Raw genomic sequence first — 16,376 nt, 5'->3', positions numbered from 1 at the left:
GAATTATGATGTGTATAAGCAAAAACTGCCTGAAGTTGTCCTAATGTTTGACCCTATCCATATTCAGAATCATGGGAAATAAGATTGCACAGCACAGAGTAAAAGATGGGCAAAAAAATTCCTTGGTTTTAAAGGGTTTGTTTCTTTTTTTCCTCATGTTATCTTTTTGTACCATATATTTTGTACCATAAATTTTGTACCATAAATGTCTCCTCCATTTTCATTTATTTATGGAAAATGCAAAAGCCAGACTGGAGGTATCAGAGCAAAATGAACTGTTTCTCCGCAATCAACCCACACCTCTGTTCATTCATCTGGCTTAATGATACAACACTGGTAGCGTATTTCCATTGAATGTGGCCTCTGACAACTCTGCCAAACAGGACATTTTTAGAATGGACAGCTAATCCATCAGTGTCCGATCTGTAGACTAGGTATCCCAACTCTCTCACTCTCAAGTGTGTGGAGAGACTTGAGGTTGAATACTGAAGCTCTGCACAGGTGTCCTTTCCAGCCCTCAGTATAGGTTTGCAGCTCTTGAAAAGCAACTTTTGAGGGGAGCTTTTTGTTTGATGTGGATGATGGCGAGAGCTATTTTTACACAGCGGAGCCAGTGAGTTCTCAATGAGGAGAAAATTCCCACCCAGCTTATGACTTAGGAACTGGGCTTGGGTCAAAATGAAGTACAGTATATCTTTTAAACCAAGTAGTCATAAGTCTAGCTTGTGTCTATACATGTTGGCCAGGGATGGGTGTTTCTCTATATTTGTGAGGGGTTGAGGAGGTGTGAGTAGGGTATGCATTTCCATTCCTCTAATCCCATGTGGTTAAAGTTTGGTCAGCAGCCTTCTTAGCCAAGAGACATCCTTTCCTGCAACTTCACTAAGACCACAAAGGCAGGGAGGAAAATGCCTATTCATTAATGTCAAGACTCTAATTCGGATGGCTCATAGGTCTCAACACAGCATTCAATGAACCTCTATATAAAGTATGAGTCAGACTTGGTTCTCTTAAGCTTGTTTAACATCAAGGCACTTTATAGAATAAATTCCTTTCTGGGTTTTATAGACTTGAAATGGAAATGAACCTACCTTCAGGGTTGTTTTTTAATGCCAGTAGTTGAATGATATTAGTGTCCAATGTATTTCATGTTTTAAATCACCAAAATATTTTTAACTAAATATGGAGAATTTAGGTTGTGAAACCCAAAGACTATCTGCCACATTCCTTCCCTGCACCTCTCTGTGTGTTTGTATCTATATATGACATACTAAAATAGTTCTTTGATGCAAATAAACGTAAATTGTGCCTACAATTGTATTTTAATCTATTAGTCATTTTTGATTGGTTCCTTACTTTACTGTCTCACAAATTCAGACGTCTAACAACGGATTTTACCTGCTGTTGGATGAGAGGCCAGCCAAATGTGGAGAACTATAGTATTAGTGAGTGTTGTTCCCCATATGTCTGCTCACTTTTCCCCTAGCAACCTTCCCTTCAACCCTAAGCCAACATAGTAAAGTAATACATCAAATGTGCCACTCTGACAACATGACCAGTAATAGTTATCATAAAACATAGTTGTGTTGATATGACACAAGTTTATTTTTAAATTAAGACTGCTGGGAAGGTGACTTAAGTTTATATAGTATAAATTTTATACCCCATGATTAGAGGATCATGGATTATGCAGGGTTAACATGGTAACCATTATAACTGGCCTCCGTCATGTGCTCCTGATGCCTGATGATTTCCCCCCTGTTCTAGGATGCAATTAGGAAAAGACTGATGTTTATCTTCATGACTGTGCAATCTGGCACAGGGGTCCACCTTCCTGAACAATAGTATAATAATACTATTGTATAAAACAGTGAGTGTTGAATATATAGGGAGTTATTCTAAGCATATATATGTGCCTATTACTTACTAAGCAAACTGAAAGCAATATGTTAATGATTTTGGATTATAATAAAAGCTCCCTGAAAAGAAATATTTTTAGGAGTACTTGAAGACCCATTGGGGAAACTAAAATGCCTGGGTTCCTTTTGTCTCTTACTAGAAATGGATCTGGAAGGCCTTGATGATCTAGGTACAGTTTACAGCAACATTGGCCAGCAGCTGAATGAGACAATGCGTCGCCGCAGACACGCGGGAGAGAATGATTACAACATCGAGGTGCTTCTGGGAGTAGATGACTCTGTGGTCCGTTTCCATGGCAAAGAGCATGTCCAAAACTACCTCCTCACCCTGATGAACATTGTAAGTAATTACTCCATTTTGAGACTTTTGGTCATTTTGATCATCCTTCTTGCTTTGTTAGTATCCTCTGGGCACTGATATAAGAACCTCACCCAAAGCCTGAGCATAACAATGTTTAATTCAAATTCTGATCTATAACTCTTAAGTATAAGATTACAGTTAAAGGAAACACGAAGTACAAGTTCCTTTTGATCAATCTACTGGTTTCTTTTTGTTACCAAGTGAAAATCACGTGTGTTAGAAGCCATATTGGAAGGAATTATATAATGATTTTGATTTTCATTTTGGGGAACAATAATACTCTGTAGACTGTCAGCTTGCCTCAGTGTGTGCTCTGGACAGTAAAATAATTCTTCCCAGTATCGTTCTGTACCTGATATGATAGCAGATTTTCAAAGATGTATAAGAACTTTCAAACAAATGCACTAGTTTGAAAATTCTAGATAGAAGGTAACATACTTCCAAAGCATATAGCTCCTGGTTTAGCAATTGCTAATGGGCCTTTCAAGTGATGTGTACTTTATTTTTCTTTTATGAGCCAATGTTAGAATCATTTCTAATTGATGTCCTTTTAATCTTTGTAACTGGCACAGAGCAATTGCTGAGAAATAACCAGCAACAGTGCATCCAAGCCACCAACTTCTGAGAGATAACAGGGGTGTTAGCTCCCTTCCCTTTCATGCATTCTAGCCCATGTCATTCCATAACACATGGCATATTGATCTTGTAAACTTGTTGTCAAAATCTCTTCTCTCCTTCTGTTTTTTGATGTTTGGCTTTATTTCTGTGGCACTATATACTATTCACTTTTTTTTTCATGTATAGTATATTTCATACAACTATCAAGATATATGTTAGAGATAAAATTCTAAATTTTATTAATAATTATTTTATGTACACCAGTACTTAAGCTTATGAAATATATTTTTGTTCATAATATTACACATATTCTCCAACTCTGTGAGGTTCTGAAGGTGTACTGTTTAGAGACTGAGCAAGCACATGGTCAGTACAGTAGCATCAAGTGATGATATTTGAATTCATAAGCCTTCCCTTAAGTTCTAACTTGCAGAACTTCCTGGAGTAGAGAGGGAAACAATCCTATTTATGGTAAGTTGGTTGAATTATGTGTCCTTAAATGCTATGTCAAGGAGCATGTACAAATTCCACAATAGACCACAGAGCACAGATGAGATCTTAGCATAAGAATTCTGATGGCTCCTTGGTGGGACATTTGGACAGATAAGCAAGACCACTAAATTCTATGATGCATGAAGAGATATTTGAGAAGGGGATGCATAGAGGCAGAAACAACAGAATGGAATAAAAGAGAAAAACATGGAAATTTAGTTTAGAACAAATTTATTTCCTGCTCCTATATTGTTAGGACTGATGGTTTAAAATTCTAGAGATTGTAAGCAAACTGATTCTATTATGTTAGCTACACACAGAGAAAAATTAGCAATTATTAGTTCAACTGGAAAGATTTTATGAATGCATTCAAGTTAGGAAAGATAAGCAAATAATCCACAATGACTAATATGTGGTTTTTAAAGAGATCTCAAAGTTAGTGTGTGATTCATGACATATGCCCACTGTTATAATGTGGAAGTCTTCAATAATCTCTCAGAGGGTGCTTCTGTAGAGTTGGCTATTCCAAGTTGAGGGAAATTGTGACTTGTTTTTAAAATAGATTGAAAAAGTTGACAGATGCATGTCTGAGATATATTTCCTGCTGTAGCATTCACATAACACTGAGAGGAGACATAGCAATGGCTAGACATTGCCCTTAGAAAGTTTTTTGTTGTAAAACTTTCCACAGAGTATTTCCAATGCTCTGCTAATCTTAATGAAGGTAGGAAAGATGCAAGGATGAGGGAAGACAAGAACAAATCCTTTGCATAGGAAGATTGCCTATATAGTCAGTTATCAATGATTGCAGATGAATGTGGAAAGGGGAATTTTAATTTAGAATAAAATGGTAAAGTGTGAATATATATGGAAGTCTTTAAATTAAAAGCTTGGACCAGAAAAGTAGCATCCTTGAGTTTGCTTTTTGTTTACTAAGTTTTCCATTTTCCATGAAGTCACATAAAGCCTTCTGCATGGTCTCATGTAGTGGGGTATTGAGACTCCTGTTCATAGCAGGTTAAGAAGAGGGAGCTAGGAAGGCTATGACAGAAAGACAAATTTCCGTGGGTGAAAGACAGGTGTGCAGGGAGTGCCACCTGGGCTTATAGAATCATATTGTTTTACTTTATTTGAACCTGTGAAGTTTTTATACAGTTATTAAGAAGGAACTAATTAAAAGAATATAAAATTATGGATTTCCATCCATTTGGAAGGTAGAGTTTTTCTTGGTCTCTATACATGTGTGCACCATCCATCACCTCACATCTGAGTCTCTGGCACCATCCATCACCTCACATCTGAGTCTTTTTTTTGCAAGTTGAGGCTCATGTTTGGTGATAATATTTTTAGACATTGCTTTCTCCTGGTCCACTGTCTTTGCCTCTTCAATGCCTTTCTGCTCAAATACTTACAAGACTCCCAGATCTGTGAAAAGGAATGTATCCAAATTGTTTAGAGTAATAATCCAAAAGGAAAGTTAATATGCTCGATCACTGGTGGTTGCTATGAAGATTTAAGTGACTTTTCCAGGACCATGATAAAGCACTGTGATCAAAAGCAAATCATGGAAGAATTTATTTTGGCCAATGGTTCCAGGAAGAAAGTCCATAACAGCTGGGAGACAGAAAGTTGAGTGATCACAGCTCCAGAGTACACACAAAGCCTAGGAAGTGGACTGGAAGTGGGCTAAGGCTGGGAGTCCTCAAAGCCGCACCCAGTCCACACTAGCTCCTCAAACATTACAACCAATGGGGAACTAAATATTCAAACATCCGAGCCTATGCAGGGTATTCCCATTCAAACCACTCCACATATATAGAAACGACTGCACAGACTATCAAGCTAATGTTACTTGTATAAAAGTAAATGTAAGCGTTCAACCTTCATTGAAACACTGATACAAAATCCTGTGTCCTCAAGATGCTTGTAGTTCACAAGAAAAACTAAAATTCCTAGGTGTTTATGTTTGAAATGACATGGCAGGCTTAATAATGCAACCTCTTCACTGTAGGGATGGAAAGGTTTTGTTGGTGTTGCTGTTGATACGTTGGCTCCCGAAATCCGGTTTGTGGTTGAAGTGGTAATGGGTATAATCCTCTCCCATCCCTTTTTACTTTGTTATATAAAATAACATCCTTTCCTTTTCATCTATAGTTTGCTCTTTTCTAGAGTCGTTTCATTTATCACAACCAGGATCAACTAACAGATCCTATGACTCTTGCAAATTATTTCCTCCTTGGTACAACTTGCTTTAATTTTTTGAGGAGAGTTTTCTGATAGGTTGTTTATTCCTTGAATACACTTACTGTATGTTTTTAAGCTTCATATGTGGAATGTTGAAAGCTTCCTTTCGAAAACATATAAAATAAAAGTATAATAGATCTTATAATAAAACATTGTTTTAAGAAGGCAGGAGAAGCAGTGCAGCCTGTAATCCCAGAATTTGAAGTCAAAGGCAGAGTGGTCCTGGGAGCTAATTGACTACCCAGTCTAGCCCATTGCTAAAATGCAGGTCCAGTGAGATGGACCTTAGAAAATAAGGTGGGATTACTAGAAGAAACACTGGTTTTTAACATTTATGTGCACATGGATGTGCACACACACACACACACACACACACACACACCACACATGGGCTGACCCAGTAATACAATGAAAGACAAAACACCCCTATAACAACCTTGTACTTTCAGTAAATCTTAACTAAGGGAACATTCATTGTTCTGTCTCTTGAAACTGGCTGTTCATGAGTGGAAACAACAGAAAAATAATGGCAGCATCTTCCCTATTCAGCATATTAAAAAGATGCCTCTCTCCCATACCCAGATGCTTACAAACACAATGAGGGAGTTTTAGCACATGAATGTTATTGCTGTACTTAATGACAACGTCTTGCTCTTAGATAATGTTTATGAAATCATTGAGGATAAATGCAAGTCAGATTTATCTGGGGATATGTGTTCAGGTGGCCTTAATGTGTCATGCAATAATTTTCATTTCTGGATCAGAATGTAAAATCCATTTCGTGTGATGAAATTCATAATCGTGTGCTAGGCTTTAATTTACCCAACATTTGTAGTCTCTCTTGAGACCTCAATCCTATTAAAAGCCCTAGGAAACAACAACAACAGCAACAGCAACAACAACAACAACAAAAACTAATAAAAATCTAGCCCCTTCCCGTATCTTGCTAATTGTACCAGGTAAAATCAAATAATGGTAATAAAATATGATAGTTTTTTTTCATTTGGAAGATCCACCACAAATATTATGTAAATGAGGTTTGGCTAATAATACCAGTGATTTATGTGATCTATGAAGTATTCAGAAAGGATATGCTATTTGAGCTGGATATCAAAGAATACATTGGGTATTGAAAGGAGGGAAACCAACTTGTTATAAGGTACTGCATGAGTACTAGCTCATGGTGATTTGAGAACCACTGTTTTACTTAGGGTTTCTATTGTTGCAACAAAAACACCATGACCAAAAATCAAATTGGGGAGGAAATGGTTTATTGGGTTTACACTTCTAGATCATAGCCTGTCATTGGAGGAAGTCAGGATGTAAACTCAAGCAGGTGCTGACACAGAGGCCATGGAGGAGTATTGCGTACTGGCTGTTTCACATGGCTTGCACAGCCTGTTTTCTTATAGAACCCAGGACCACCAGCCCAGGGATGGCCCACCCACCATGGACTGGGCCTTCCTCCTACTGGTCCTATTGGAAAATGCCTTACAGCTGGATCACATAAAGGTGTTTCCTCAACTGAGGCTCTTTCCTCTATGATGGCTGTAGCTTGTATCAAGTTGACACAAAACTTTCCAGTACAACCACTGTAGGTTTGTCTGTGTTGAGTGGTGGGGTATTACAGAGAGACAGGGTATGAGAGACTGGGTAGGAAGCCGAGGCTAACTTCAGGAAAATGGATGTATCATTCTAAGGCATGGGAATTTTCTTGCTAGTAAGGAGCTGTAACAGGTTTTAAAGATGATTAGTGATTTCTTTGGTGTGGGCTTTAGAAGCAAATTCTGGTTGCAGTGGGATGACTAGGAATGCTTCCTCTTCTTTATCTCCTTCCTCAACTGTTTTCCATCTGAGCACCTGTTTTTATCTTCATGAACTTGCCCCTCCATCTTTCTTTAATACCAGAACTCAAACCCAGAGACTCATGCTTTATACATAAGCCATCTGTCACCATCCCTCAGCCACAACGTTGTTCATTTCTTCTCACAAGTATATTTTCCATGCTTTGAGCCTGTGTTTCTGCCATTAGAATACATGTCTGGTCAGAACAAATTCAAACTCATTTACTGTTCACTTCCCCACCTCTTGGATATTAGGGCACTTATCAAAGTCTGAAGAGAGTATTATAGACAATTACAGTCTTGCATAGTATTATAACTTCTAGTAATGTTAGGTTGGAGTTGAGAGAAAAACAAAATGAACTTGGTTGAGAGGCACCTGTCTATTCTAAGTATCAGGATGCCCCAGAGATGGACTGTAGAAGAAAAGTGGGGTGTGTGTTTGTTTGGCATGTTTAGATCCATGAGACACAATTGTGGAGAATGATAATTTTTCATAGATCAATTCAGAATTCTTTTATGTCTGGCTAGAAGTACCCTGTCTGTCTTGACATCCAAAGGTCTCTTTAAAAATTCACCTAGCTGTACTATTTATCTGCTTCTCTGAGCAAATGGCAGTAATTAATCCTAACAGGTTTTTTCTTTCTTTCTTTCTTTTTTTTTACATTTATGAAAGCCAAGCATCATCTTAATCACTGTCCACATATGGACTCACATATTCCTTTCAATAACTCTTGCAATTCATTTTTACCAATGTGGAAACTGAGGCACAGATGATGCAATGACATGCCCAGGGTCACATAGCTAAAACCCTAGCTAGACAGGTAGGTGACATGGTCCATGTTCCTAATCATTCCACCACACTGCCTCTCAAGACCCAATTCACCTGGAAGAAAAATGAGTGTCTCTTTGTTGAAGCCAGACAAAGCTGTTCATCAGCTAGTCAGACAAAGGTCAGGCTGTCCTGCCAGGGGAATGCCCTGGAGAAATTGTTCTGACCGGGAACAAACCTGGAAGAAATTTTTTTTTCAAGGAAAGAGATACTTGGTTGGATTTCTGCCTTTTTTGCCCTCTTTATATCATTGGCAACTTCATCAAAGCCAAGGCCATCTGAAAATTGAATTAATATTCTGTTTACCCTTTCTTTCAGGTCATTTAATGAGGACTCTGGGCTCAACCCTGACTCCTCATTGAACATGTCCAGAGCCCAGTAGGTTGGCACTATGGGTGACATTTTGATCAGCGTTACATCTGTCAAATGCATGACTTATAGCAATATCTATACTTAGTGCTTTTCTTATGCCCAACACTGACTATACACCCCACCCTTTTTTTTCTTGCTCACCTTTCCTGGCCTTTATCTTTCCAGTACTTTTAGTACATCATTGTTGTGATGAAAAAAAGAAATTATTATTTGTAATAAATCTATCTTCCCCTTTCTTTAAAATTCAGCTGGAAAAAGGTAACCAAAACAAATGAATGTTGAGTTACTGAATTGCTGCTACTCTAATCTGTCCTACCATGCCATGATTTATGTGTTTGGAGGTGTAGTAAAATGTTTAAATCTGTTGAATGGGGAAACAAAGTGCCCAGATTGACACCCTTAGCCTGCACTGTGATTGTGGGCATTCAGAAAATTAACAACTCTGGGTCTCAGTTTTCTTAGCTGTAAAGTAAAGGTGATATCTGTAAGTGTCTCAAGGATTATTTGATTTCATCCAGGCTGACATATATACAACAATGTCTCACATCTAGAAAGGTGTTAAGTGTTTCAAGTGGATCCTGATGGTGCTGCTTTTACTTGGGGACATACGCTTTCTTTGTCACTAAAAGTTGTAAACCTATTGTCTTTACAAACATTATTTTAGTCCCCTCTGATTGGGTGAAGTTGGGAATTCAGTGTGAAACACTCTTAGTTCTTTCTATACTGTGTTTATTGCATGGTAAAGATAAGAAGCTCACGAGGGTGAGCCTTCAGGCCTCTTATGGACTACTATAAACAGATGACACACACACACACAAAATAAGAGCTTCCCAATATTTTTGCTTTGCTTTTAGGATTCGAATAAGTAGTCATTCAAACCAAGATTTTTCTCATGCTATTTTGAAACTTCTGTTTAGCTTAGTGGGAGGTGTGTATTTGTGGGTAAACATGGGGAGGCCCACAAGCCAGCTGGGGATGTAGGTGTTTTGGAGGTGTAGGGAGCAGACAACTGGTCCTTCTCTTATCCCAAGAGTGCACAGTGCCATCTGCTGACAGATCTCTACCACCTCTGAGACAAACTGCGTGGCAATGAGATTTTCCAGAAATTTCCTTGATAATTATGAATTTCACCTTCCACTTGATTAACATGTATCAAATTCAAATTAAAGCCTCTTAAAATTCTCTTACAAGTCCAATGGGACATTTGCTTTTTTTTTTTTTTTTGAGAAAAGATGGACTGTGAGCATAGGTTTTCATAAAACCTCCCCATATACAATTAGTTGAGTATGGAAAGGATTTGGCGTTTGGTAGAGGATAGAGGTGTGCCGTCTTGCTTGATTCGAACAACCAGTCTTTGAGACAAGCAGTACAACTCTGGTTACAATTTTTCACCAAGAAACTTGAGGTCCAGAGTGGTTAGGTAACCATTCTAAAGTCCCTTAGCTTGTTGTGGGAAAGCTGGAACCAGAATCCAGGACTTTGAACATATGACCCCCACAGAGCCTTGCTCATTCTTCCTCCAGTTGTTCTTGTCCTGTGTGTGTCTCGGTGTGACAACACTGTACCTTAGCACTGACAGGCATGAGGAGGTGGAAAGCTGACATATTACTAAGCATATATTAAAAGTGAACTGTATATAGGAGTCAACTTTCTTGATCCTTGAGAAGAATGCTGGGTAAGATCCAGGGCTTTGCACCTCACAGGGCCCCACCCCAACATAGAAAAAAAAGTCTCATTGTGTCACAGTATGTCCTACAGTATATCTTTTTGCCCATAATCCTTTGCCTGCAAATGTTCATTGAAATGACTTGTTGGTCTGGTACAAGGCCTCTGGCTCCTGGAACTCCTCTCAGATATCCTGTTGTTTCCCTGTGTCATGGAGATCCTATAGTTTTGGATCTGTAGGACCTGGCTTCTTCGTGCTCTCCAGCAGTTCATTAATGGGGTAGGCCAATTCAAAGCCTTGGATCTGTGCCTGAGAGGTATGTGAGCTGCCCATCCCTCTGGCTCTCCCACTTTCAAACCCTCAGGGCAGACTCAACAGCAATCCCTAAAACCAGGGCCAGCTCTACGCTCTGCCCAGGTGAGGTGCAGGGCCCATTCTCCCAAATGTTGTAGCCAGTAAGAGACAGGGACAGTACTTCTACTCTTGTGATCCAGGGAGCTGGCTCTTCAGCCTGCTATAGATGCTGAGGGACAAGGGAATGGAGGAGAGCATCAAATCCTTGGGCCAGCTCACCTGCAACCCCCATACCCAGCGACAGCTCTACTGTGCTACCAAGATGAGTGGCAGGGCCAGCTCTCCCACTCTGATGATCCCAGAGCCAGCTCTCTTGCCTGCTATAGATGGCAAGGAGTTAGATGGGGGACATTTCTCCCTCACCCATGTCACCATACTACTGCAGACAAGTGGTGGGGCCAGCTCTCCCATGCTCTCATCCTCATTCTATCTTGCCCTATCTCCTCCACTGTCAGAGTCAGAGATATTGTGCTGCTCAGGCAGGGTGTAGGACCCAGTCTGCCCAGTGCTGTAGATGGTGAGGGGCAAGGTGGTGAAGGGAGAGGCAGGAGGAAGATAGCTCACTATCATCGACACCACTGCAGGGGAGATTGCTCTCATGCCTCCAGGGCCAGCTCTCCCATGATGCTCAGGTGAAGGCTGGGGCAAGTTTTACACAGCTTTCAGACATCAACATGTCCCCAGGGCAGTAGCCCAGACCAGGGGTGCCATCCTGGCCTTTGGTGGTAACAGACCCCTGCTGCTGTAGGCCACTAACTCAGAGGTGACCCCTGGTAGCAGTTCAGGCTGGGACTCCACCATGGTCACCAGTGGCATCACTAGCTACTCACCTTAGGCTGTTCCTTGCTTTCCTCAAGTTGCTAGGCATTGAGGGATTTTGAAGCAATGTGATCTGAGAGATTTAATGTCTGGTGTCTTTAATCACGGCATCTCCCAACTCATTCTGTATATGACACATTTTTTTGGGCTCTTTGGTCTCTGTTACTTTTTTGAATGTTTTGTTGACCAGTTCCCTTATATGTCAGTACACAGTGAGCTCAATACTTTGGGTGTCCTTTAGCCTATAGTGAGCCAACCAGACCATGGGTCACCTGCCTGTACTCCTGGGCAATACAAGGGTTCATCACAGAGTAGTTTTTTTTTTTTAACTTAGCTGGATCATTCTAATGAATGAATATGCATATATATGCATTTTCCACATAAAAGTACCATAAAGCCTTTCTTGTTAGAATATACTTTATCTTTTTTATTATTTTCTACCTTAGATTGACCTTTTACACCCATCTTTGGTAGCTTTGTAAATGCTGTGTACAATCTGAATACATAGTATGCCATCCATCAATTTAAGGTCTATAGTGTTGAAATTATTCCATGCAGTCATGCTACAGTCTTGAAACATCTAACTAGAGATTTCTTGGCCTGTTTCTTGGTAGGTGTGGCAAGTCTAACGTGGCAAGCCAGAGTACCCTGATGCATGAGTTTTATTCAATGATTATTGAATGTTCTGTATTTTCTGGCTTTATACTCTTCTCAGCAGCTTTTAGATTTTCTAAGCCTGCCATCCAAACCTCCTGGATCTCAAGCAAAATTGTGGTTAGTTTTCATCTCTCTCTTAGTTTCTGTTAGAAGTTTGAGCCCTTGTTCTGGGGAATAACTCGTAACTGGAATCTAGCCAGGTAACGCTGCCTTTGTCATTCCTGCTAGCATTTGCCAAGTTAGACAGAGTTTCTTTGCACTCACTTTGCAGTAGCTTAATCAGAAGATATAATTACAGTGTGCTTTAGATTCCTGTCTGCCAGTAACACACTGTGTGGTTTAGCTTGTCACTAACGGTCTACAGGCTTCATCATCCTTTCTGTATGAAGCATAGTTGAGCTGCGACCTAAAATTGCTCTAATTCCAACATCTGTACTATTAAAGTATACAAAATCATTTCTGAGAGATTTTAGCCTAACTTTAAAAATGAAATAATGATATGGGAATCAGTTGAGCTCTTCAGAGTTGAGTTCAGAACTGACATCTCTAATAAGCACTTGTACAGTAGCCTTAATAATGCATATTCTGAAAGGTATCTATCCCACAGTATTTCTAAAAAAGCATTGGCACAGCTCCTCTGTCCTAGAGGATGCTGGGAAAGCTACATACTTGCCGTCTCAGAGATAGACCCCCAGAGTATCTATGTAGAAATTCCTCAACCAAGGCATGTGGGCATACCTGCTATTGACTGTCTTCTTCCAATGTCTTGTGGCCACTCACAGGAGGACAGAAAATTACCAGAGCTATATTTTTTTAAATTTGTTTTAGGTGAGTGTTGTGTTTGTGTAGGCACATACACAAATGTGAACCTTTGCATGCACGTGGGCATACACGCACGCGCGCGCACACACAATTTGTTAATAAATCTTTTCTTAACATGTCTATGTTAATTTTTTCTCTGTAGTTTTGAAAAACTCAATAATTCATGTATCCAAAGGTTGCTCCAAAACAAAAGATAAACTACTTCATTTTGAAGATTGCCTTAGGCTAAATTTAAAAACTATATAAGGTGCCGAATCTGTAGAGGACTTGTGACTGGCATAGCTGATCTCTTAAATGTTGCATGTGTCTTGAAATCCTTTGCATTGCCTTTCTTGTAGCAACCATCTCCTTTGTCTCCAGGTAAATGAAATCTACCACGATGAGTCCCTTGGAGTGCATATCAATGTGGTCTTGGTACGAATGATTATGCTCGGTTATGCAAAGGTAAAATACCTTAAAATGTGTGGTCTGTAAACATTAAGACTAAGTTAGCCAGTAAGAGATTGGGTGGTAAAACTACTTTCAATCTTCTGTAGACTCATGGTTATAAAGCAGGGGAGGAGAATCTTCAAGAATGAGAAGAGAATGTTAAATTAGAGCAACTTTTTGTTAGAGGCAGGTCTCATACAGTTCATATTGCCCTCAGACTCCCTATGAGGTCAAAGATGACCTTCAACTCCTGATCCTCCTAACTCTGCCTCCTAAATGTTGGGATTATAAGCATGTACTAACATGCCCAATGTATAATCTGCTAGAGATTTCACTAAGAATCTCTTGCACACTAGACAAACACTATGAACTGAGCTACATCCGAGACCCAGTTAGCAGGACTTTAGGTGTGACTGAATAAGTAAGTGAACATGGACAGATGCCATTAAGAAAAAAGAAAATGCTCTTTGCCTGTTAGCATGAGGTTTGTGACCTGTATATGAATTCACTGTGTCTATGTGAAATGCTTGTTTTTTATGGTAGTTATTCTCAAAGCACTTGGAATATGTCCATGAAGAAAACAGAAACATCTTTTGTTTTATTTAAAACAGTATTTAAAATATGTTTAAAAGTGAAGCACCATGTTTTTTTTTCAGTTAAAGAAGTTTTAATCTTTTTGAAAACAGAAAGTTGAATCAAAATGCATACAGTAACCATTCTTGCCATATAATGGAAAACCTGTGTGTATCAATATTAGATGTGGTCCTATCCTTGGAAATAATTAACTTCCTTTGAGAAGCCTGACTCCCTTGCCAGTGTTCATGTTTACAATAATGAATCCTTCCCATCACTAATCTTCCTGGTGAGGAAACACTGGTGAACTTGTGCATTTGGGAAACAAATCTCTGTCTCTGTGAGCTTGTGTTTCTTTATCCATCTACTAACAACATGTCCTCATCTACAGAGAGGCTCTCCTTGATCTTTACCTTCTCCCAAAAGCCTGCTGTACTTTGTCCTGTTAGGAAGGAACAAGCTAACCACAGCTGGAAGTCTTAACAGCCTTCAGCTGATCATTTGTTTGGTGAAGTGTATGATTAGCATATAACAGACCACGCTAAGTTTATTAAAAATGTAAACACTGATAATAGCATTTGCTGAAATTTAACAAAACTCTGGGTCCTTTACCCAATTAGGAACTCATTTTGGATTCCAAATTCAATTTCTCTTTCTGTTAGAAACCCTTTAGAAATGATAAACACTGTGTTTTTTAAGGGATGGGCTCTTTTACTCCTCAACCTTTTACCCCTCAACTTTTTAACTCCAGACTGCAATGTGAAACAATATATATATACACATATGTGTGTGTATGTATGTGTATTTTTTTCCACTAAAGTCACCAGATAAGAGACTACACCTTGTCATTATCATGAGATTAAAAAGCTATTCCCCACCCCCAGGTGAAGCTAATGTTATTTGACTGTTCACCATACAGTATAAAGTTTGACCAGTTTTGCCAAATCTTGAAAGAACTTACTTTCCTCCTTCATACAGATTATTTTTGGACCAAAAGAATACACAAAAATTTTAACTAAGATATTTGACTTTCATATCTCTAGAAAAAGTCTCATGTAAGAATTTTTCCCAATATTTGTCTTTAATGTGTAAAACCTAAAATTTGAATACAATCAGGAAATATCTTAGACTTCTAAAAATTCCCCTCCAAATGATTGTCAATCTCGAGTCCCTGCAGAGTAGTGAATCCTGACTTCCAACACTGCTCTGCGTGTGTCTGTGGACTTTCCCACAGGCAGCATGTGACCTCCTCACAAGGTCTTCTATGGCTTTTTAGAATTCCTGAATCAAAGTTGATCCCCAAAATAATATTTCTGAATCAAAATCCAAATCACAAAATGTGTATTTAACATCTTCTCTTCATTTAGTCCATCAGCCTCATCGAAAGGGGAAACCCATCCAGGAGCCTGGAGAATGTGTGCCGCTGGGCTTGCCAGCAACAAAAACCTGACCCCAACCATGCTGAACACCACGATCATGCAATTTTCTTAACCAGGCAAGACTTTGGGCCTGCTGGAATGCAAGGTATTACTAGTACTGTGTAGACAAAAAAATTAAGGGCCCGGCTTTTCACTTGAAATCCCAAGTCAAGCAGGTTGTACAAATGTTCTTACTGCCACACCACTTTCCACCATCCACCAGGCCGAGTGTACGTCCCCCCCCCCTCGTTTCTTCCAGTGACTTTTTGCAGAATCCACAATGTTTAGTGTCACTTAAACACCATAGTAAATTATACTTGTCTTTAAAATAATGGCTGTCCATTCGGGGTATAGAAGGGAGGCCATAACACACAGTGTGATTTCCGCTAACTGTTCAGAACGGGAGTGGATCCTGCCGACAGTCTTTCTTCCAAAGTCGGGTTATATTTATCTAATAAACTCTGATGGAGAGCGTGGAGAAAGACTGATGGTTTTCTTTTCCGAATTGGTGGGATTTCTGGCTCCTTCCATTAGAACCAGGATATGAAGGGTCATTTAGTGAAACAGAAAGACAAGCTGAGATGATAACAGCATGGTAACCCCAGGCAGTCCCTTCTTGCTGTCCCAAGAGAATGTGGCTTACTGGTAACAGAGAAGTAATGTTGCCCCTATTTATAGGGACACTGCTTCTTCTTTTGTTTCTAGGCAAAGATCCAGTACTAATTATAATGAGTTTTTATACGTGTATATAAATGAAAATAAAAGCGATTGTCATTATCTGCAGGATATGCTCCCGTCACGGGCATGTGTCACCCAGTGAGAAGTTGCACCCTGAATCACGAAGATGGTTTCTCATCTGCTTTTGTAGTAGCCCATGAAACTGGCCATGTGTAAGTCACTGCTGACAGCTTTTCCGCTGTTGTTCACACTTTGAGCAAAAGCGAATGCCAGTATGCATT

The 16,376-nt window shown here is 39.5% G+C and overlaps 1 protein-coding gene across 2 annotated transcripts in view; it reads left to right on the top strand.

Moving 5' to 3' along the window:
- Window positions 1–16,376, top strand: part of Adamts3 (ADAM metallopeptidase with thrombospondin type 1 motif 3) — a 215,308-nt gene that overhangs the window by 165,874 nt on the left and 33,058 nt on the right. For both annotated transcript variants that reach the window (XM_028752617.1, XM_028752615.1), the window contains exons 5-8: window positions 2,060–2,259; window positions 13,358–13,441; window positions 15,367–15,523; window positions 16,202–16,307. In XM_028752617.1, the coding sequence (XP_028608450.1) occupies window positions 2,060–2,259; window positions 13,358–13,441; window positions 15,367–15,523; window positions 16,202–16,307 (547 nt within the window). The remainder of the gene's footprint in view (window positions 1–2,059; window positions 2,260–13,357; window positions 13,442–15,366; window positions 15,524–16,201; window positions 16,308–16,376) is intronic.

The sequence above is a fragment of the Grammomys surdaster genome, unplaced genomic scaffold (genome assembly GCF_004785775.1).
Source record: "Grammomys surdaster isolate TR1022 unplaced genomic scaffold, NIH_TR_1.0 125928, whole genome shotgun sequence".
Lineage (NCBI taxonomy): Eukaryota > Metazoa > Chordata > Mammalia > Rodentia > Muridae > Grammomys > Grammomys surdaster.
This window is presented reverse-complemented; position numbering and strand designations above follow the sequence as displayed.